The sequence below is a fragment of the Mesocricetus auratus genome, unplaced genomic scaffold (genome assembly GCF_017639785.1).
Source record: "Mesocricetus auratus isolate SY011 unplaced genomic scaffold, BCM_Maur_2.0 Super-Scaffold_100018, whole genome shotgun sequence".
Lineage (NCBI taxonomy): Eukaryota > Metazoa > Chordata > Mammalia > Rodentia > Cricetidae > Mesocricetus > Mesocricetus auratus.
In genome coordinates, this window is record NW_024429199.1 from 1794601 (window position 1) to 1818292 (window position 23692).

Genomic DNA, 23692 nt, shown 5'->3' on the forward strand with positions numbered 1-23692 from the left:
GCCACTGAGAAAGCAGGAAAAGTGGGACATAGAATGAAAGAAAGGTCAAAAGCCACAAGGCAAAATGTAGGGGAAGAGGAACATGTTAAATTAAGTTTAAAGAATTAGTGGGACAAGCCTAACTAAGGCTAAGCATTCATAATGGATAGTAAGTCTCTGTGTTTTTATTTGGGAGCTGGCTGAAGGCCCAAAGAAAATTCCCACTACAGAAAGGCAATGCAAGGGAACATGTCTGAGGTTCACTGTATTGTCATAAAAATTTTCCCAGAGGGATAAACTCTGGCTGAACCACACACATCTGACACCCAACACTATATTCATGTCCTAGATTTGCCTTGCACTGATTTCAAACTCTTTAACTATTCAACTTTTAAACATCTCTTATGGCACCAATTAAGACTCTAAGTCTTTGAGATAAATGGCATCGTGTGCCTGGCCCCCATTCCCTTCTCTCCTGATCAGAATGCTCTTAATGAATCCATGGACTCTTATAATGTCCCCAATTTTTGGATGCCTCTAGGATATGCACTCTAAACGAACACTCATCATGTTTATAGAAAAACCTAATGGCTCTGAGCCCAGCCATTGTTAACACATTCTTTTTACTTTTGCAGCTCTGCACTCTAAGGGATGGACTGCTTAGACTTATAGAAGCATCGATTTCTTTCATAGGATTTTTTTTTAAACAGTAAGTGAAATCTTTGGAGTTTGCGTTGCACACTGCAAAGCTGTTCTGGACCTGGGAACAAACCCAGGTTCTGGGTAATAAACCCTAACCTCTTCATAAATCCCCAACCCCATCTGGAGCACCGGCACTAAAAGCAGAATTTGAGACCCCACATCCTTATCTACAATGCCAGGCTGTAAGTTAAAATCAAATTCGGGGGTTTCTTAGTGGAGTAGACGGGGCGGATCCTAAGGTAGCTAGCAAACCTAGAAGGCAGAATTTATTTTTTCAGCTTCCCTTTCCAAAGTCAAGCGGAGATGACGGAAATGCATTTATTTGTACGTGAGCCGAGCCATGCACTGCCGAAAACCTGCACTTAATTGGAGAGGGCACAGACCACGCAGGGTGTCGAGTTCACCTCGTGGTCCAGGTGTATGCACCAGTGTCCCCCTAAGGCTGCGGCTTTGTTCTCGGGAAGGCAGGAACCCGAACTGCACGCAAGGGCTGCCGCGTTTCTCGGCTGGCGCCTGTCGTCTCCGCAGCAGCCGGGGTAGCGCGCGAACCTCGCCGTCCCGACGCGCGGCCCGAACCTCCGGCTACGCGGGGAAGAGCAGGCCGGCCAGCCGGGCTGCCTGGCAAAGCTGCGCTCGCGGAGGCCGCAGCGCGCGGGCCTGTCAGCTCACCGCGTCCCTCCGCCGACGCGGGCGGCCCCACGCGCCAGCCGCGCCGCCAGTCCCACATTCCATTTCAAAAATAACACACACGTGTGCTGGTAAACAAGCGCGCGAGCCGGCGGGGCCGCGCGTCCCGGGCGAGCCCAAGCAGCGCGCCCCCCTCCTCCCGCACGTGTCGCCCGGCTCCGCCCGCGGGCTTCTGCGCAGCGAGGCCCCGCCCCGCCCTCCGGGCCCCGCCCACCCCGCCCCTCCCGGGACCTGAGGCCCTAGCGCCCGCCGTACCCGCAGGCTCCGCTTGCCGAGGTTCTGCGAGTTTCCTGCCCTGACGGAGCGTGCCGCCAGGTCCGCTCCTCTTCCCCACACCCTCCTCCCCGCACGACCCCCCCTCTAGTCCTCCCGCCGTCGGCGCGCGCCCCGAAGGCTGTCTCTCCCAGCGCCTTCGCTCTCCCTCTCCTCCCTCCCCTCCGTCCTTCCGATTTTACTCGATTGTTTATTATTTGCTGGGGGCGGGGGCGAGGGGTAGAGAGGGGCGTCTGGGGCCCCCGAGACTGGCGGCGGCGGCCAGTCAGCGCGCGGCGTGGCTTGACGAGGTAGCGGCGCAGCGAATGGCGACGCGGCGCAGGGCTCCGGGGTCACGCGCGTGTAGAGACAATGACATCATCTTGTTTGTACGCGTCGAACTAGCTTGGTGCAGGGGCGGGCCCGCACGTCACTTGAGCGACAGGTCGCGCGCAAAGCCTGGAGGCCGGAGTTCCAGGGTAGGCGGCCTTTGCAGGCGCTTCTCGGCTGGTCGATGTTTTGAGTACTGGGTTATTGTGGGGCCCTGACTTTTATCTGCAGTGAGCGGGAGGATTTTGTTTTGAAAGACACACATGAATCAGAACGGGGAGACTTTTGGTACGCATGTCGCACGTGGGCCAGAAAAGCACACACGCACGGGTCTAGAGGCACAGACCGTGGGATACAGGCTTGTGAAGGTGCTAGTTGAAACCTGAAGACTTTAGAAGAAAAAAAATCAGGCACGTAGTCAGCTGCTTTACCGTAGTAGAACTGTGGCCCGCTTCCGGCTCGGTATCTGCTCCTGCTTTTTGGACCGGGGCGCACTGCACTTTTCCTCCCGAGTTACACTTTTACCGGTTTGCTTTGAAATGCGTGAAAAGCCAAGCACGGCTGTGGTTGGGCGTCCCGGGTGAGAGTCAGTTCACACCTTCTGGTGCCTATTGCAAGGCACCGCGATCTTCGCTGGCCAGTGTTTCCATGTGCGGCCAGAGCCTTATCTCGGGTGTTAGCTGGTGTCAGGTTCTAACGAGGAACCAGATACCAGAGTGGGTTCCGAACCCGGCGCTACGGCGCGCAAGCCAGAGACCCGCGCGCCAAATGCTGGCCCTGGAGCGGAGAGGGCACGCGGCTGCGCACCACGACGCGCTCTACCGCCGTCCCGGGCCGGCGTGGTGCTTTGTGGCCGCTGAAGTTCTGGGAGCGAGGAAGACCCGCGGCCGGCGGGCTGCGAGAGCGGGCCGAGTCCCATGCCACGGCGCGCGCCCGCCCCCCACGCCCGCAGCCCCGCGCAGGCGCGACTGAGCACACACGCGCACTCCCACACGCACGCACGGCTGCACTCCCGGCCCCCGCCCCAGCCCTCCCCCTGGGCGGGGACCCGCCCCGCCGTCAGCTTAGGTTGAGGCTCCCTGCGTGTGTCTATAACTTTGTGCTGCTGCCGCGGCCGCCCTGCTCGTGGAAGGGAGGAGGAGGAATGTGGAAGGCGGCGGCGCGCAGGCTGACAGGAGGTTCCTCCGGCGGGCTGCGGCGGCGGCCCGAGCGTCCCCTCGTCGCGGTGCCCAGGGCTCTCTCGGAATCGTGCGTCCTCCCGCCTCGTCCCTGAAGGGAAGGAGCCGAGGTAGGCGCCGGAGCTGTGCAGTAGGGCGGCCGCCTTCCCAGTGACTCCGGATCTGTTTCCGAGCTGGGCCGGGCGCTTCCCTTTCCCTCCCCGTGACTCGATGTACTCCCCCCTTCTCTCCCGCTAGTGTCTTTAAAGGACTTGAGGGAAGGGGGGAACTGTCAAGATGGCAGCAGCGGGAGCAAGGAGGTGATGAGCGTGCTGGTCCGGGCTTTCTGGCAGCCCGAGAGATTTGGCGCTTCCCGACCTGTTGGAAGATTTATGTTCCCACTTGCTTCCTCCCTCTGGTTTCTGACCGGGAAGGGGGCGGAGGGCCCCACGTCCCTAAGAAAATACACCTCGGATCCTCCTGGTGGCCGCTCTCGCGGGGTTGGCCCTCTATCCCTTGTTGGAAGTGACCCTGGCCAGTCTGTGCCCAGACCCCCACGCTCGCCTCGCTGGTCCTCGGGTGGAGAGGAAGAGACGGGAGTTGCCTGCGCCAGCCCTCGACTCGGGCCACTGGTCTGGGAGGGGTGTGCTGGGAAGTGGGGGAGCAGCAGGGCCCTGGCAGGGAGGAGGAGAGCCCAGGACTCTACTGACTTGGGCTGCGCTTCGGCGGGAGGCACTAGTGCGGGCTGGAGCGAAACATAAACAAACGCACGCCCGCCCTCTCTCCGCCCGCCGCTGGGCTGTGGGGTCTGGAGGCTGCCCACTTCCAGGCGCGGACGCCCCTCCCCCGCCCTCCCTCCGCCCCGCCACCGAGCCCGGGAGAGACCTGCGGATCTGGCGACGGCAGCGGGGAAGGGGGCTGCCCCGCGCGCGGCCGTCGATTCGCTCTCGTCTCCGGGGCGGCCTGGCCAGGGGGCGGCGTCTGCGGCGCCAGGTTCGCGGGACGCACGTCCCCAGGTCCGCCCGATCCAGGAGGAGGAGGAGGAGGCGGTGGCGGCGGTGGTGGCGGTGGTGGCGGTGGTGACGGGCGAGGAGTCTCGGAGGACTAGGCTCCCGCACGGGATAACCAACTCTGTCTTGGCACTTCCCTAGGCAGCCGGACCCCGAGCCTCCGCGGCGTCCCAGTCTTCTCCCGCCGCACCCAGCCTGGGCACGAGAGGAGAGCGAGAGAGCCCGAGCCGCGGGCGGCGGGCAGGCGGCGAAGATGGCAGAGGCACCGGCCTCCCCGGTCCTGCTCTCTCCGCTGGAAGTGGAGCTGGACCCAGAGTTTGAGCCCCAGAGTCGGCCGCGCTCCTGTACGTGGCCCCTGCAGAGGCCGGAGCTGCAGGCGAGCCCGGCCAAGCCCTCGGGGGAGACGGCGGCAGACTCCATGATCCCCGAGGAGGACGACGATGAAGACGACGAGGACAGCGGTGGCCGAGCCAGCTCGGCCATGGTGATCGGCGGAGGCTTGAGCAGCACGCTGGGCTCTGGGTTACTCCTCGAGGACTCCGCCAGGCTGCTGGCGCCCGGAGGGCAAGACCTCGGGTCCGGGCCAGCGTCCGCCGCCAGCGCGCTGAGTGGGGGCACGCAAACGCCGCTGCAGCCTCAGCAGCCACTGGCACCGCCGCAACCGGGGGCGGCTGGGGCCTCTGGGCAGCCGAGGAAATGCTCCTCAAGGCGGAATGCCTGGGGCAACCTGTCCTACGCGGACCTGATCACCCGTGCCATCGAGAGCTCCCCGGACAAACGGCTCACTTTGTCCCAGATCTACGAGTGGATGGTGCGCTGTGTGCCCTACTTCAAGGATAAGGGCGACAGCAACAGTTCTGCAGGCTGGAAGGTGGGTACCTACCAGGGGCTGGTGGCCAGACGAGTGTTGAAACCCTTTCCTCCTGCTTCGAGAGGGTTGGTGGGGAACCTCTGTTGTGAGGTTTGGGGGCGGGGGTGGTTTTTTTTCCACCTCTGGAGGAGGAAAGCCTGGGATTGACCTCAGAGTGGGAAAAGGAGGATCCCGAGCATGCCTTGGGCATGCCTAGGTGAGGAGGCTGTAGGCAAGGGACATTAATGAGGTAAGGATGGGGACATTTGTATTTGCTGGTTACCCCGACTGCGGCAAGGAGGTAGGTCCTCAGCTAACTTTGGAATAGAGGGAGCGGAAGTGGGATGCAGGGAGGACAGTGTGGGTGGAGGGAAGGGGCGTGTGTGTGTGTGTGTGTGTCTGTGTCTGTGTCTGTGTCTGTGTGTGTCTGTGTGTTTGGAAGTGTGTTCAAGTCAGTAGCAGGAGCAAACTGGATGTGGATCCTTGGGTCCAACTTGTGCCAGTGGGTGTCGACAGGCAAATGGATCCCACTAGAAAGAGCAATGATTGCAGACTTATTCGACCGGCTCTCACGCCTTTCCTGCGTCCACACCTTTATTTAGAGATGCCACTGCAGCAAGCCTGCCAGCGGGTAGCCTCTGAAATGCTCTGGGGCTTGGAACAGGCTAGGTTTGTCATGCAAGAGTGTCCTGGCTGCGCCTGCTCCTGTGGAGGCCTACACTGCTGCTGCAGGCAGTGTTTGAGGCCTGTGTCACGGGACGGGCACTCGGGTCTGAGCTTTACCTATGTGGGAGGGAGGGCAGGGTTGGGCCCTAATGGCTTTTACCTATAAATGAGCTGGAGAGAGACTTCTGTTCCTTTTCAGCCTCTTGGGGCACCCAACGCGTAGCAGGGAGAGAGGTGAGGAAAGGCTGTGATGTAATAACTTCCTGTTCCCCTGCCGGGCTGCCATGCTCTTCTGGGTACCTCCAGGCCCATTCCCCCTCCACATCACTGGAGTTGTCACTCACCACTTGGCTTTTGCTGGCAGCTTTCTTCCTGACATCGCTGTCACCGTGGAGCTTGGTGACTTCTGGGTTCTAGGTTTTTAGGTGTATAAAGTGAGAACAAGTCATTTTGTGGAGAGCTGAAACAAAGCTTATGGAAAAGCCTTGCCGATGAAGTGTCTTCTGAGAAGGTTCTTGTCCTGAAGAAGCTTGCTTAGATGGTTTAAAAGCAGAGTGTGTGCTTTGATACCATTCCGCAAACCTGTCCCCTTGCAGATGACTCAGATGCTGATGTTACAGGTCTTAGGTTTGATCTGATTTTATTGATTTCCAAAGGAATGACAGGAGTGTGAGGTGACAGTTGTTTGCAGAAGGGATGGGACTTCTGTTTCAAAGCATTGCTAATGTGGTAACCTTGAACACTGCTTTGAAGTGGATGGCAAGGGTTTATGCCCGTGGGCATTGTCTGGAAGGTGTGTATAGAACTGGGCAAGGTGCATTTGGGAATTTGGAATGTGTCTCAAAAATTCATACTTGAAATTAAATCCTACATGTTTGACTTAGCTATAATAGATAAAGGTTACTTAACTGTAAAAACTAACAGGAAAGGGTTTTTTTAACCTTTCCTCATGAGTGTGTGTGTGTGTGTGTGTGTGTGAGAGAGAGAGAGAGAGAGAGAGAGAGAGAGAGAGAGAGAGAGAGGGAGGGAGGAGTGAGTGGATGAGTGTGTTTGTGTGTGTTTATGTGTGTGTAAGTCAAAGGACAACTTTTGAGTGGATTTCGCCTTTCACCTTGTATATCCTGGGAGTTGAACTCAGATCATCAGGCTTGGTGACAAGTGCCTTTACCAAAGAGCCATCTCACTGACCCTTTTCCTCTGATTTTTAGGATTAGGAAAGCAATTTAGTTCGGTAAGGAGTGTTTCTTGCTATTGTGATAATAAATAAAAAAAAACCACCAGTTTTGTGTGTTTGGATTGTTAGTTTTCATAAAGATTTCAGGATTTCAGTAGAGCCAAGGGGGACATAATCATATGTGGTTTTATAACTTTTATTTGTCTCAAAGTCTTTTTTTCTCCCACTGCTATCTTTGACTAAAGGCATATGAAATACTATAAATAGAATATTTCAAGACTTATTATGTGTTTCAGGGTATATGCTTTACAATTACTTTTTAAATTCTAAGTATATGTGTCAAGTAATCCTTGAAGACTTAAAGGAATATAATTTAGTTGTAAGTTGACCTTCATCAAAAGCCATGCAGGGATGTTCATATTTTTAATGATGATGAGAGAGAAGGCCCTTGGAACGAGAGCTGGTTTACCCGTGACTAATAGCCAGCCTTTTTTGTTTGCTGCTGGTTTAGTGGGGCTGGAAGAAGAGGCCAGAGGGGGGGAGGTCATCAGCTAGCTGTGAGCCACTTCCATGCATCTGACGTTAGGAACTGACCCCTGCAATGAATAGTCATTTTGGAGACCTGCACTTTAACCATACTACTCTCATTGTGAGTTACTCTTTAGAATGTTTAGCTTCCAAAAATGTCTAGAATTCAGGTTAACTTGTGAACATTTGCATACAGGGCAGGTATGCAGGGTCTCAAACTTACTTCTCTTGTGGCTTTTTGGGCCAGAACACCACGTGATTCTACAACCAGAATTATCACTTTAAGATTACAGAATGAAGCTGGGGCATAATGCACGCCTTTAATCACAGCACTCAGGAAGCAGAGGCAGGCAGTCTCTGAGTTTGAGGCCAGCTTGGTCTACATGGTAAATTCCAGGACTACTTAGTAGAAAGACTGTCTCAAAAAAAAAAAAAAGAATTAAAGAGGCTTTGAAAGTTGGAATTTTAGTTCAGTCATTTCCAGCACTGACTGACTTTTTAGAATCACCTGGGAGCAATTGAAAACTACTAGCACTCAGAATTTAATGCCATTTGGCTCATGTGTGACAGCATCAGCACTTTCTGGCATTGGTTCCTCAGGTGATCCTAATGTGTATGAAGTTTGCTGATGCCGTTAGATCTTTTTTATTAGAGAAGAACTTGGTTTTCAAGAGATTGAAAACTATTCTCAGGTCACAAGAAGTACAAGGCTAATTAGTACCTCTAGTCTCCGGTCTTTATCACAGTTTTCTTTAAATTGGTCTTTTAAAATTTTGCTTTCCTGACAAGCACAGCTGTCCGTCCCCCTCCCCTCTCCCCGTCCCCCCCTCCCCCGTCCCCAGTCCCCCTAAAGACACTGGTTATGTCGGCATCAGTAGCGGGGAGGAAGGGGGTAAGCAAAAGCTTCATATTTGGGTAGCTGCATGGTATGTCATCTGTCGGTGTGGCTTCTTGGGAAGACTGAAGCAGCACAAATGTCAGGAACGATAGCGTTTTAACAAAAGAGGAAGCCCTTGCCCAGTGCCCGCTGAGCCTGGGAGGATGGTGCTATCTCCCAGGCTCCCTTGCCTCAGCCGTTACAGTCGAGTGAACAACCAGATGTGGTTGTATCGGAAAAAGTTACTGTTGCTTTGTTCAGACTAGGTTTCCTTGAAGGACACGATAGAGGGTCTGCTCAGGTCCTCTTGTATTGGGAGACCCTGGAGACTCTAGGGTTTATTAGGAACCCGTGTTCATCATTTATCCAGATCCCCATATGCACTCATTTCTTATGAGTTAGGACAGGGTCATACTAAACAGCCCTGGGTTTATGTGGGTGCCTACCTTGTGAAGACTTCTGCTTTAGTGCAGAGGGGAAGCCTTCCAAGTCCAAGCCTTTCATGGGAAAGTATTGCCAAGCTTAAAAAAAAGACAGAAAGATGAGGGTTGACCTGCCCTGCCCATAAGGCCTCCAGGGAGGAGTCCCAGACCTGGGGAGACTTCAACATTCTCTACTAAGAAAGTGTTATTTTCATTGCAACTTGTTTTAAAATTTAGTTTTAAATTTCAAAATGACATAGTCGTAATTCCATGTTGGTTTATAATTTTGATCTGCCTCCCTTTCGGATACCAAAGGGCCAGTTAAACAGTGTGTGAAGAATCTGTCTTCTGCGTGACCTTGGTTGTTTTGTAATTTCCTCTGGTGGTGCTCTTGATCAGTGATTCTCAGTAACATACTTCCTCTTTCTGCGGCCCTGCACGGGGACTGTTTTCTCTTTTGCAAAGCTGTGTCATTGACCTATGAGTGAAGAAATTGGACCTTTTAGACTTTGATCTTTGACCTCATGTAACAGAAAGACTCTTCAGAAAGAAGCTAAGTGTGTGTTTTCATGTGTTTATCTCCTCAGAAAATGAAACTATAGCAGGCTTATTTTTAGGAGACTTTAGGAGTGTTCTATTTTAGGGAAGTGATACCATAGAACATGTTGAAGATAAACTTTTTAGGGCTCTGCTTCTGATTTGTATTTAAACATATCAGATAGTTTTATGTGGAAGATAATGAAAAGGCCTTGCTTGCCTACTAAAAAAAATTATTTACTTGGAAAACAAAAAGACTTAGCATACATCATCCCCCCAAACCCTTGATGGTGATGCAGATACAAGCCTGGTAGATGGGTGCATTTTGGTGAGTTCCCCACTCATCCACTGCTGGCACCCCAGAGGCCAGATTTCTAGGGCTGGAGAGAAAATGGCATTTACTTTGTTTTTGTCTTTCCTTTGTGAGAGACACTTGATCCTTTTCCTGACTTATTAATTTCCTTTTTATGTGTCACAAAGGAGGAGTCTAGGAACCAGCTTGCCTTATGGCTGCCGTAGGAAGAGCTGGGGGACAAACGTACAAAAGTGTGTTACCATCCATTGACATTGGTAGAAAGCTAACTGAGTGTGGCGGGGGGAAACACTTTGTACCCACTTCCGTCAGCATACGTGTATTAAGCGCCTACTGTGCGCAGGGCACACTGCCCAGCCCCAGGGACACGGTGGTCGTTTGCGGCAGATAAAATTCCAGTTCACAGGAGTTTGTGTTCTAGAAGGGAGAGACAGGCTGCTAGCGTGAAGGCTGTGCTTTGTGAGCCTGTAAGCACTGCCCACTCCCGGCACGTCGCAGTCTGTATCTCTGCTTTTCTCTCTGCCTCACCCCTGCTGAGAAGTTGTGGTACTGTTGCAGAGCCTTTTGCTCTGGGCAGACCACTTTGAGCGTGCTGTGTAGAAGCAAGGCCTCTGTAGCACAAGACCTCGAGTTTGAGTCTGTTTGAGAGAAACCCTGAGTTTCCTAAAGTCTGCCTGTATTGGAGCCACCTGCAGCCCTGCACAGAGGTGAGGTCTTCAGTTCTGTTGATGAGGCCTGGTGCGGGGGGGGGGTAGGCGCGGTCCTCTGAGGGGTGTGGAACCTGAGTGAGCTGAGTCATCTGCACTGCTTTTCACTGAGGTTCATAACTAAGGGTTCGTGAGAGCTCCACTTCAGTGTGGGGAAGTACTGGGCCAGGAGTGCATGTGTGACGAGACAGGGTTAGAGTTTCACAGCTTGCTGGGGTGTGGTTGAAGTGTGTTCACGGGGGTCTAGGGCACCACTGCCGTGTAGTCTGCTGCTGGCCATTGTGGTTTCACAGCTGCTCCTGTCAGTGCAGTTTGATTCCAGTTCTACAAGCTCCTACTTCGTTTGCTCTCTCTGGCTCCTCCTCCTTCCTCTAGGCTGACTCTCACAGGAGTGGCTGTTTCTTTTTTTCCATCCTCCACCGGCACTCTGAGTTGCCTTGCTGAAGAAGTCCTCTCAGACTTCCTTGCCCAGCTCACGCCATGACTCCTGCCTGGTTCTTCATATCTGCCCTTGACTCTCCTGTATTCACAGAGTTAGAGACAGGCAAGGGTGTGCTATGACACCATGAGGTGGTTTTTGGTTCCTTGTGTCCTCAGCCCATGAGGGTGGCCCTCTTCTGAGATTCTTGTTGCTGAAAGTTGAAACTGTGACTCAGGACGGAGCTGAGGTGACCTGGATACTTGCAGGTGTGAAGGTGTCAGCAGCCTTAGTCCTCCTGGCTTGGATGTTGACATGATCTGATGTGAAGGTCCAGTTTCTGGCAGTGTTTGTTTCCTATTCTTAAAGTCCCTGAAAGCTACAGTTCACACCAGAAATGGGAGAAAGTGTAAGGGATGACATTTCATTAAGGAAAAGATGAAGTAGACTTGTCTGTCTGCAGCATTCTGTCTTTCTGGAGAGTCACTGAACAGTTGTTAGCGGAAAGTTCCTACCCTCTCTCATAGAAGCAAGGCTGGTGAGTGAATGAAGTTGTTTGTAATCTTCTGTATTTTGGGACATAAGCCTTGGATACACTTAAAGTTTTGTGTCCCTCTGCTGGGAAATAAGTCACCTGTGAAGGAAGAGGTGCCTGCAGTCTGTCCACATGACCAACCTGCAGCTTTTCTGAGTTAGGCACTTTCTGAATAGGTGGTTAGGCAAGTGACTTAGATAGAAGACCCAGATTCTGATTACATCACTGCCAGAGAGTTTCAGTAACTTTAGTCATTGTATTCATGGCCCGGACCACTTTCATCCCCTTCCGGCTTAGGGAAAGCAAAAGAACAGTTAGCCCCTGTGGAGGGCTGTGCTGGATCCTGCGTGGTGGGGTGCAGATGTGTGGCTGAAGGATATTGTAGGCTAGGCTGGTTTATAAGTGTCCTACTTCTCGAGGGCGGTTTGGGCTTCTAATTTTGAGATCTTTTTTTCTTTTTTCCTCTTCAGTGCCCAGTGACTATTATGGGGATAGCATTGCAGAGTGAAAAAGGCTAACTTCTCTGGGCCATGGTCCTTATAGCAGCTGTGCTATGGTTGGCCCACGGTGGGAAGCCAAGAGAAGCAGGTTTTTCCTGGGGCTCCTCATACTTGTCAGATGTCCCCTGTTCTGGTAGTGAGGAAGAGATCACAGACACAGAAGGCACATGACACAGTTGCAGGGGGCCAGACCCAGGCAGGAATTCTGCACCCAGACCAACAGCACAGACATTTGTTTCCTCTGGAAGGAGCTGATGACAGGATCCATGGGGAAGTGATTGGTGGCTTCTAGTGTCTATTTAAAAGTTCACTGGTTACTTCTTTGAAGGCCTGTGTGTATGTGCGTGTGTAGGGAGAATCCATATTGTATTTCTCCTTGCAGTCTATATAGCTCTGAAAATGGTAATTTAGCTCCTGAAGCCATTGAGAATCTACATTGAGAGCCAGCAGAATGCCCAGTCCTGCAGCTGATCCTGAGTATGTCTTTCTCCGTAAAGTTAAGATGTCTTGTTTTAATGAATACTATATAGAGCTCCGTAGCTAAATGTTATCATTTGAAAAGCATAATTTGAGATGGAGATTAAAGACCTAAATGTCACCTTTAAAAAGAAAACCTTAGTTTCCTAAGACCCGTGATTACTTCCATCTAAAATAGTTCAGTGAGAATTTTTATTTAATTTTCTAAGAGTCTTGCTTTGTATCCTAGACTGTCCTTGAACTTGCCTTCTTCCTAACTCAGGTACTGAAGGCTGGGGTCACATGCCTGTCTGCTACTACCCATGAGTATGCTTCTAACTACAAATGCTCCCATTGCCTTTCGTTCTTTAGCATATCTGTTCCTGATATTTATTTGTAGGAATAATTATTTATACCTAATACCAAGGGGCTGGGGAGATGGCTTAATTGGTAAATGCCTACCACGCAAGTGTGAAGACTCAGTTCGACTCCCCAGAGAGTCTGGGTAAAGCTGACATGGTAGTCGGGGGAGATGGCATGGGTGAGAGCACCTGCTCTCTAGCACGAGGACCTGAGTTCAAATCCTAGCAAAAGGCCAGGACACAGCTGCTTGTGCCCCTAAACCAAGAGCTCCTTGGCCAGCTTAGCCCCCAACAGCAAGTGTCTGGTCCAGTGACAGACCCCGTCTTGAGGCAGTAAGAGCCACAGAAGACTCTAGCTGCCACATCCCACTAGCCTTTGAGGTGTATTCGCGAGCACACATGCCTGCCCACTGCTGTGTGGTGAGCGCTGGCAGGTAGAGGCCGGCAGATCTAGGGACCTCTGGCTAGGCAGCCTGGCCGTAATGGGTCAGCCCCAGAGAACTGAGGGATCACGTGTCACCAATCTAGAAGTGAAAAAGCAGTCAGGGTGCTTCTGAAAAGTGGCAAATTGGGCTGATCCTGGCCACCATGTGCACGTGCACACACGTTGAAGATGTGTGCCTAGTATGAATCTTTTATATAGATCATGCTAAAATCCATAGACTATTCTGTGTTAGTACCGTTTGGATTGTGGTACTTCGGTATTTATTTTCCAAGCTTTCCCAGAGTCCTGTGAGCCCGAACATTATTTCTAGTTGAGTTTTGTTAGTTATGGATCTGGGGAGACGGTTAACTCTGAACCTCCTAATAGCTCTGTAGTACTGTAATTTGTCATTCCCCTTTGTTTTGCGCCCTCTCCCCATAGTTTTTAGATTTGGTGATTGTAGTGGCTTGAGTCATGCATGTCTACTATTCATGTCTACCTGGAACCTCAGAGTGTGGTCTTGTTAGAAACAAGGTAATTGTGACTTGCTGAGCACTTACTGTGTGCCAACTGCTTAACTATGTGATTTTGTTTTTTGTTTATGCTTATCATTGATCCTACAAGGAGAAGGAAATAGTTGAAGATCACTGGGTTAAAGCCTATCCTAGCTTTGGAGCTTTTGCCCTTTCTTTTGTGCTCTTCTGCCCTCAGGAGTGTGCATGGGATGCAGTAATTTAAGAGTTAAACAGCAACCACTTGGGAAGTGTTTGTATGCTGTCTGCGTTGTTCTTTACATAGATCACCAGTGGTGCTCATGTTAGTCCCGCAGAGTGCTCCTGACCATGGATCTTTGGTGCTCTGGCTGATAGCAGCTAATGCCTCTGTGAGCTGCTGTCCATTGCTGTGAAGAGACCATGGCCAAGTTAACTTATAGAATAAAGCCTTTAATGACTTACGGTTTCAGAGAGTCATCCATAACCAACATGGCAGGGAGCAGCATGGCAGCAGACAGGCAGGAATGACTCTAGAGAGCTTGCATCTTGAGACATAACTATAAGACAGAGAGAGCTCAACTGGGAATGGCAGGGGCTTTTGAAGCCTCAACAACGCACCTTTAGTAAGGCCACACCTCCTAATCCTTCCCAAATAGTTCCACCAACTGGGAATCAAGCATTATATACATACATGCCTATGGGGCCATTCTTATTCAAACCAGCACAGCTGGTGAGGAGTGAAGATGGGCCATGATTTAGCTACTTTCCCTGGATGTTTTCATGGACTGAAAAAACTCAAGGAATCTGTACATACCTGAGCCTTCAGTGGGAGAATAAGGAACCTTGAGACCTGTACTTTACATCTGTAGATTTGGTGGTTCTGCCTTAAGGGTAACTGTGGGTCACACACAGAGGGCACTGTTTAGAGATGATGGAGTGACGCATAGTGTGTAGGACTGCTTTTACCTCTGAGGGTCCTCTGCCTCCAGACAACAGGACATCTGTGCTTTTGCAGCAGGTGGACAGGTGATGGCACAATCCTAAGAGAAAGCAGGTTTTAAGGAAAAAGAAAAGTTTACAAGTGCCTGGCAGAAGTTTGGCTTCAGAATCAGATTTCATAATTAAAGGTATTAAAAATATTTTTCTTAGGTGGTTGACACTCTGCAGTGCAGTTATTAGTGGGTTTAGAGGCAGGCTGCCAAGGGAGAGACAGAGCTGTTGCGTAATGCACGCTGCCAGCCAGGTTAGGTTTATCTCTACTGAAGAGTTGGCTGCTTTTGCCTTCAAGGTACTATGGCTGAGCAGGTCGCAAAGTGCTAGTTTCAGTTGGCCACAGAAATGTGTTGGCCATGTGCTAAGAGAATAGAATGGCAAGCAGAATGCTGGATATCACATGCCATTCTGGATCTGTTGGAGGAAACTTAGACTGTGGCTTTCATAGAGCAGATAGATGAGTGGCAGCTGGAGAGCTTCCAGATGATAGACTGAACCCCTTTGATAAGTGTGAGTGTGCGGGTTGGTTCTGCTTGATAACTTGAGCAACCAGCCTGCAGACAGGGAGGGGTGAAGGGTGGAGGGCAGCTGAGATGGCAGGTGGCGGTGCCCATGCTAGCCTTTTAAAAGAGGGTACAACTCTAGGCATAAAGGGGACATAAAATTACATTCACTTAAGCTTGTTGAGTGTCTCCTTGGAAACTGGTATTGTGAGCAAATGGAGGGCTAGGGTCTGTCAGTGCTAGAGCACTCTCCTAGTAGACAAAAACCAAGTACCTAGTGAAAGCATTCGTTCAGGTCGGTCAAATCTCAGAACTGCTTTTTTTTTTCCTAAAGTATTTTATTAAATTTCAAACTGGTATTCTTTCATTTTAAAAACCTCCTGCTTGCAACTTTCTCTTGATTTTTCACTTTAGTTCTCCTTAATATTACTTAATACTCAATAAGTTTATTTAATATGAAGTTATAGTAATTTTCTCCCTTGTTGTAATAGTTTTCCAAAGTAAAACACTTTGTCCTAGATGTCTCCATTTGAACTGTAGGGGTGTGTGTTTCAGGGCTTTACCATGTAGTTCAATCTGGCTTTGAGTTGAGATTCTGCTCCCTCAGCCTCTTGAGATTATAGGCCTGTACCACCACTCCCAACTTCTGTTTGAACTTTTCATAGTGTACCCACACTATAAAAAAAAAATCCCCCAGTTAAAAAGGTTAGTGTTGCCATAGTCCTTTTAGTATGCATACCTTGAACTAGTTGTTCTGGGCCTCCAAGCCAATGCTCATTTCCAAGTTAAGAATTTGTGTACTCTCACTTTTTATACTTTTTCATTGGGTTCTGCTTTTTTGTTTTCTTGGTTTCCTTTGGTCAGTTGAGAAGCGCCGCCTCTCTTCACTGGCTCTTTTTCTGTATAGCTGCATCAACAGCATTAGTTTGCTATATATCAGTGTGTATATTGTACAAATAAGTAATAGCCCACAGGCTAACACAGTTTGAAGCAAGTCATTGCTGAGTAAAATTGAAGTTATGAGTTCAAGCATTCATCTGAATTTCTTGAGGAAAAGCAAGAAGGTAGGTCAGCTGCACCATTTATGTAACCCATGAAGCAGGCCTGGAACTGACAACTAGAAACACCCTGGTCCTGATGTTGTTAGATGGTTCTTCCCACAGATGTTGTTGGTGCACTGGTTCAGCGTACTGGGGCTCTTAGCTCAGTTAGCTAACTTCCTGGGTGAGCTGGTGTACTGCTTCTTGAAATTAGTGTCCTAGATCAGGCCTTCTATCTCCAACCCCATTCAGCACAGATAAGTTTACAGCCTCCTTTTGAATGGGTGCCTGTCCTCTGCTGAACTGAACTATCCTAATCAGTCCTAGTTAGTCTCTTCCTTTCCAAGAACGATCCTTATTTCAGATGGAAAGGCTCTGAATTTTGGCTGTATTTTAGCCTTATCACACCCAGTTGCTAAGGAAATATTTGGCCCTTGACTTGGGCAAGGGTTTGTAGGTGTTCTTTGACAGGTGGGGAGAGATTTTTCTAATAACCTCATAAAATCAGAGACTTCTTCCAGTTATGGGACAAAGTTATGAGTTCAAGAATTCATCTAGATATTTTTGGGAAAAATATTAGATCAGTTGCATCTTCTGTGTAGCCCAGAGAAACAAGCCTAAGCTGACCAGTGAAGATTCCTGGGCCTGATTGATAATGCAGCCTGTGGCAGATGCTGATGGGCATCCACCCTGAGTCGGTGAGCCACTGTGGGTTAAATTAGAGAGTCTGTCTTGTGTTGGTGGAAACCAGTGACTTCTAAAATAGCTTAAAAAAGATTAACAAAGTAAATTTTTAAATAAAAAAAATTGCAATTTTCATTTGAAGATTTAAAGATGCCTATATGCTATAATCAAATTTTAATTGATCAACCTGTTACAGTTTTTCATGAAATAAAAATATGCCTAGAATTTTGTTCGTTATTGGTCTTGATGTTTTGGAGACAGGATCTAACTCTGTTGGGCTGGCCTTGGACTTGCTGGTAGTTCTCCTGCCTCAGCTTTCCAAGTGTGTTAGGTTATAGGCATGTCTACACCTGGGGTTTTCTCTGTGGACTTCGAAGATTTGGCCTATGGATGTGACTTGCCTCCAAAGTCTTTGATTTTCCAGTTGACCTGGTGTCTTGTTCTCCGAATAGTGTTATTTTAGGCTCATCATCTTGCCTCAAACAGGATCATAAAGTTGACAAAAGACATTTCCTTGCTTGTTATCTTGTGCTTTTTTATTGCTCGAGAATAAAATATGTTGATTTTATTGTTTACATCCCATGATTTTACAACTTAGTAAACCTGTTTGTCAGAGTATTGCTGGATGACCATTTGAACTACCCACTGCTTGCAGAGTTTTTAAATCTATCTCCCCACCCCTTAAAAAAGAAATCAAAACTATTTGGCTGAGGAGAAAATTTATTGTTCTGGCACATGGTTCCAAGGTTGAACCTTTAGATAATTTGCAAAAAGTTCAAGCTCCTTTCTTTGCCTCCAGTTTGTGACTATTAGCTCTTCTGGAGAGAGTACACCTTGTTATGGAAGGGTTTCCTGATAGGCTCTTGGACAGTTACCAAGTCTTTGGCAAATGAGGGCACACTCTAGCTGTGTTTTAGAATCAGCTGGAGAGCCTTCGGAACTACAGTGCTGAGGTCCCACTTAGGACAGGAATGTCAGAAGCTCCAGCTGTATGGCCTCAGTGTCTGTATTTTTTAAGTTTCCCTTGTAGCCTGGGTTGAGAACCATGGTCTTAGAGAAATGAGAGAGACATTGTCTGTGGAAGTCATTGGCTACTGTCAGTAATGACACTTTGGACCCCTTTATCCTCCCTTCTCTGCGGGAAGATCACAAGGTAGAGTCGTCCATCGTGTGTGTTGGTCGGTCCTCCCCTTCCCCCCAGAGTTCTGAGTGGAGAGAGAAGCGAAGAGCTGACAAGACATCATTCCTCAAAAAGCTGTGTTTAACGCCAATCTCTTCTCCTTTCTTTCCAAGCTGTATTTAACTCCAATCTCTTCTCCATTCTTTCAAATAATTGTAAGTGGCTTGTCTAAAGTTCCCGCCTCCTGCTTGTTTTTCTTGGCTCTATTGGCCCCTACTTAACTTACTTTAAAGAAGGCAGGAAGTTGTAAGGAGAGATGGTACTGTTTGGAAACATTGTATAAGACTTGAAAGTCGAGAAGCTTTAATTTGTTTCTTTTGAGAAAGCCCACTGTGGTATATAGCATTTGGCTCCACCATGCTGTCACTGAGCTGTTAGCAGTCCCAGTGTGGTCCTCAGACCAACAGTGCTGACATCATACAGGCACGCGTTGGGGATTCAGATCCTCAGGCCCATCCCAGACACACTAGGTCAGAAATTCTGGACAGCAGTCTGTGGTTCTGCTGTAAGCTCAGGTTTCAGAACTAGATTTAAAAACAAAAAAATAAGATTTTTTTTGTGAGTTCTGCTTGCATGAATGTATGGGCACTACATGCATTCCTGACAGAGGTCAGAGGCAGTCGCCAGATGCCCTGGAACTGCAGCTATAGATGGTTGTGAGCTGCCTGGTGGGTTCTGAGAATTGAACCTAGGTCCTCTGGAGGAACAGCCAACTCTATTAACTGCTGAACCATTTCTCCAGCCCCAGAAACAGTCTTCTAAATGCATTTACTAAATGCATAGAATGCTTGTGATGACTAAGAAGTCAGAATCAGTTCTCAAGCCACTTTAGTTTATGAATCCTCACATAGGAAAAAGTGAACAGACATTGTGTCTGTTCACAGATGGAGTCTGTGGATTGCAGCAAAGTCCAGTCCCCTTGAGTGTTGTAGAACAGTCTTTCTTTCCTTGTATCTTTCTACAAAGACTGTCTCCTTCCAGGACGACAGTTATGGGAACAAAGGAAACTCCTAGGGTGTATAAAGAAAACCAGTGTTCATCCTGAGATGCATTATGTGTTCAAAGGGCTTGTTTTAGATTAGATTCTGGTTATTTAATGGTCTTCCCTGTTATTTGTTTGTTTTCTTGCCTTTGGGCGAATGTCCCCAGTTTGAAGACCAGCATGAGGCCAGGGAGTGGCCTCTGACTCATCCCCAGACAGCCAAGAGATGTGTGGGAGAATGATAAGATTAAAATATGCTGGGTGTAATCGGGGAGAGAAGGGGAGAGGGGCAGCTCTGGCGATGAAGTCAGGAATGAGCAGGTGACATCTGTCTTGGCTCAGGATTCTAAATGGTGCCTGGTCTACTTCCCCACAAGGTGAAGCCAGGGGTAGATGGAATTATTGCTGCCTCCCAGGATCATTGGATTTGTAGTCCATTAAGCAGGGACTCCTTGTTGGCCATATCAGACATAGCTGATGGCTGTACGGGTATAAATAGTGAGAGGACAGTGGGGTGGGCAGGACGAGAAGTTCATTTCAGGATCTCTTTCTTAGCAGCTGCTTCAGAATGTTGTGTGGCAACACTTAATTTGAAACATCATGAGGGGAGCTATCCATGCTAGCTTGGATTATAAATCCCTCTGTGTTCCTAGCATGCGCACCAGGTCTCATAGCCCTGGGGATACTAACCTTGGACACTGACCTTCCAGATAGCAGTGCTCTGGGCTTCCTGAGGGAGTGGGGAGGGCTGGCAGACCACTCCCTCGGTTCCTCAGGGTCCTGGAGGTCAAGGAGATGGTGTTTGGTGTTGGAACACCATTAGGAGGGACAGGCTTGAGAGAGGCTTTTATCTGCGCTAGTTCAAGGAGTCTTCAGTAGTCTGTTATGAATACTGTTGGCACCATTTGCACCTGACTCCAGGAGATCAGAAATCAGTAGCTGGTGGGAACCTGAAGGGCTTGGAACAATGGTGTTTTCCTTTCAAAGCTACCGCTGCTCACAGAGGAAATGTGTAAACATGGCTTCCATCTGGTTTACCAAAACACAGACCTCCATTGGCATGTTTTGAGAACAAGGAAAATCAATGTGTTTTGCAAGGTTCTGGCACCAAGAATTCATTTACTGAGGAGTTAGGTTCCTTCAGAAACACCAGGCTCATAAGAGAACGCCTGCCTGGCAGTCGTGTAGAAGGTTGGCTCTATCCTAGTGGGACCCTGAGACCTTGGTTAGCATCCACTTACTGAAGATGGCGGTGAGGGAAATGACCTGCTCACACCTCTGAGGCCTCCGAGGAAGCCCTTGGTTTTGAGACGGTCCCTGGATCCCTACTATTACTACATGCTCCGAAGTGGTAGAGTCAAAGGGGAAAGCTTTCATCTGTCCCAATTAAAAGGGGCAGCACCATCATATGCCTTCAATCTGAGTTGGTGTGAATGGGTGTGAACATGCACAGTCACAGCCTTTTGGTTTATCTATCATCTCCATGACTGTAACTCAAAGGACCTGTTACCCAACACCTCCTAGTGTGCCAGTGTTAAAAGTTTAATAGCGTTTCTTCCAGATGCAAACTGAGGAAGAACAGGGAAACAAGCTGGGAGACTTTGGAAGTGGGGTGTCTGTCGGTGTAGTTCCTTTCTACTTGTGACAAAACTCCAGTGTCAGTAGCTTATCCAAGCTTCAGAGATTTTGATTTCTTAACTTACAATAACTGCCTGAGACCTCAGTGGGCAATCTTTTCTATCATAACTCTTCTTCCTGTGTACAAAAAGAGAAAGGAGGGAGTCTGCAGGGTCTTCACTTTGAGGACCCATCAGAAGAAGAGCCTTGGGTGTTAGGGTGTAGACAAGTGTCCACAAAAGGCTTTCGGGCGTGCCATCTGGTGACGTGGGGCTGGCTATTTTTAGTCCTGGCACTCTCCTGTGTGCTCACCTTCCTTGAGGCTTCCGTGCAGATGTAAATGATGGAAGAAGAGTGGCCCTGGTCATCTTTGCAGGTTCAGAAATGAGACGGAGAGATACTTGCACTCCAGATTGCATCAGAGCTTGCTTTTGGTGGCTTTCTCATTCTCTGGCCCTTCATTTCCCTCTCTCTCCGCCTGCTGTCTCCTCCCCCTGCTCTTCACTGTAGGAGAGGCCTATGCATCCTTATCATTACGTGATGGCTGCACACAGTGTACACAAGGCAGTGGGACATTTACAGCCATCAGGTCTAGCTCCCGTTCTTTCCTGTTGGCTCTCCTTCACATTGTAGGTCAGGACATTATGTGCGGTGGTGACTTACGAAGGTGACTGCAGTGAACCCTGGTGTTGGAGGGAGGCCACAGAAGTCCAGGAGCATGGCAGATGGTCCAGTGTAAATTCCTAGGTAGAGGCTGAAGGATTATAGCTGTGTGACTTTAACAGATTATTAGGGGCCAGTAGCTAGGTTGAGGAAAGTTAAACTATTACGTAATTTCTTCAGAGGACATTGTCAGACGATGTATGTGTACTCAGAGTTAGGTGCTGCCATTAATGACCCCACTTTGTAATTAAAGTACAAGTAGAGCTTCAGCCTCTGTTGTGGAAACATTGAGCATGGGAGGGATGTGAACCATTGTGCTCCCCCCATGCTGGGAAGAAGAGGAAACTGAATTATTTTGTGGCTTTGGGAATACATAATAATAGTAAGGTCTGTTTTCAGAGTTCCTTCCAGGGAGTTTAGAGTTAGGAATCAAGATGGAAAAGCATTCTTTCTACAACCTAAGACTACCCAGGACTGGGTAGAGGACAGGATGAAAGAAAGGAAATGCGGAATTGTTTGTGCCATCTTCCCCTGTTATCATTCCTCCTGGAAAAATGATCTACAGCTTACTGCCAACACTTTGTTAAATGAACATGGTTGTCTGCTACGTCTCATCTGTGTGGAAAAAAATGAGTATCTCTTTTTCTGAGATTGAGAGAGAAATATTTCTCAATATAATATATAGGTCCAAAGGAAAGCTCTAAAACAGCGCAAGCTATTTTTGGAATGTTATATAAATAAGAGTTTCAACAATTACATGGGGAAAGTAAATTTTGCAGCATCCCAAACCCTCAGGAAAAGGAGAAGTAACCTCTTTCGCTCTTGGGTGAGTAAGGAAGCAAGCGCCTGCTAGCCACTTGTAACGGGATTGCTGGGGTTCTGGCATCTTGCTTTTCTGATGGAAGCAGGCCCCATGAGCTTGAGGGCAGGTGACGGTGAAGCCTGCACCAAGGCACAGTCAGGGTTTCATATGAGGGCCCACCTGCGGATCTTTGTATCTAGTTAAAAAGTTCAGAAATCTCTTGCTCAGTCACAGAAGTGGTTGAACTTTTTAAAATAAAAAATGATATGTCACTTTGTAAGTAGAACAGGAATGCCCTACGATCTAAGAGGAAACAAACAACCATTTGTCAGATAATGCCTGGGTCCTGCCGGGCCTCATCCCTTCGTGTCTGTTGTAGAAGTCAGTGCCCCTGGAGAGTGTTAGCATTGAGTTCTTTCATTTTTTAGGGCAACCTTGTTTGTTGTTTTGCTTTCTTCCAATGCCTTATATCCAAGTAGCCCAACCTGACTCAGAAAGGGTCACACACATGTCCAGGTGAGGCCAGGACCATTGTCCTGACTCTTGGGGTATGAGCTCCTTCCTTCACACCTTGTGTTCTGACATCCCACTCACCTCATCTGGCCCTGTCCTGAGGCTTCTGGGAGGACCAATCTGAGAAGCAAATTATGTTAAATTAATGACGAAACCCTGAGCTGTGGCATCAGTGCCGTCAGCTTGCCCCCTCCCCCCCCCACTAGGAAATTGAAACTCACCTGTGAAGACCTTATTTGAAACCACACAGCGAGGCTGCTCTTAGCTCTTCATTGACTAGGTGGGCACCAGCGTTTTTACTTATTTGAGACAGTGCCTCACTGTGTACTCCATGGTCTTGAGGACATAGCCCACCTGTCTCATGAAGATGTGTAGCATGCCTGTACCTGCCAGGACACCATTCTCATTACAGACATCACCACCCTGTTCCCTAGGGAAGAACAAGACTCTTTATTTTACTGTGCCCAGTGTGGAGGTATTGCATAAAATGTACCCAAGGAATGTTTTGACCTGGGTGCCCAAGTGCTAGCTTTAGATCTGTTAGACCCTGAGGAATTCTTGCCTGGTATCAGCTCTATTCTGGGATGACGGGGCCTGAATTTCTAAGCGGCTATATCTTCAGGATTGACTGAAAGGACTGCTGAGTGTAATGTTTACTGGAGTATCTGTACCTAAGGTGTGGGCACGATGACTTGGATTAATAGCTTTAACTGGTAGCACTTTGCCACAAAGGAAATTTATAGTTCCTCAGGTCTTGGTCCTGGGTAGCACGTATAGTAAATATTTGGGGGAGACTTGGGTATTTGAAAATTTGACCTCCAGAAGCAACTTTCTGTAACTCCTAAGTCTGATTGCTAATATGAGCTCTTCTTAGACACTGGAGAAGTTTGTCATTTTCTGAACTGAGGGATTGCTTTTGCTTTTTCTTTTTGCCTGAGTGCAACATTGCCACTTGTAGTTACTTCATGTTAGGAGGGGATTTCAGTCTTAACACTGATTATTAAGAGGCTCGTGGCAAACAAGATGTCTAATGCTGTGGTGAACTAAGTCTATGTATGTTCTGAAGATACAATGACAGCATATCAGATTATCTGTACTTAACTCCTGTGAGTAGTTTTTTTATTCTAAAATAGAGGTTTATTATTACAAGTTGCATAAAAACACAGCTTTTATAAAAACAATTCTTATAGAAAAATAAATGATTACATTGTGATATTTGTGGGACTACTGCACTATTGCTGTACTTCCAGCTAAAGACTCAGAGAAACTAATATTCTTAATCAAAATATCCACTATGTACCACAATCTGTCTTTGGAAAGAAGTTCCTAGTGTGT

General features: G+C 48.6%; 1 protein-coding gene across 2 annotated transcripts in view; it reads left to right on the top strand.

Annotated features, from left to right (window-relative positions):
* Nucleotides 1–1631: 1631 nt before the first annotated feature.
* Foxo3 (forkhead box O3) overlaps nucleotides 1632–23692 on the top strand; it is a 100635-nt gene continuing 78574 nt past the window's right edge. The window contains exons 1-2 of one of the 2 annotated variants that reach the window (XM_040728303.1): nucleotides 1632–1683; nucleotides 4259–4988. In XM_040728303.1, the coding sequence (XP_040584237.1) occupies nucleotides 4371–4988 (618 nt within the window). In that variant the 5' untranslated portion in view covers nucleotides 1632–1683; nucleotides 4259–4370. Of the gene's footprint in view, nucleotides 1684–3005; nucleotides 3239–4258; nucleotides 4989–23692 lie in introns of those variants that run through there. The other variant, XM_013115798.3, reaches the window with a different exon arrangement.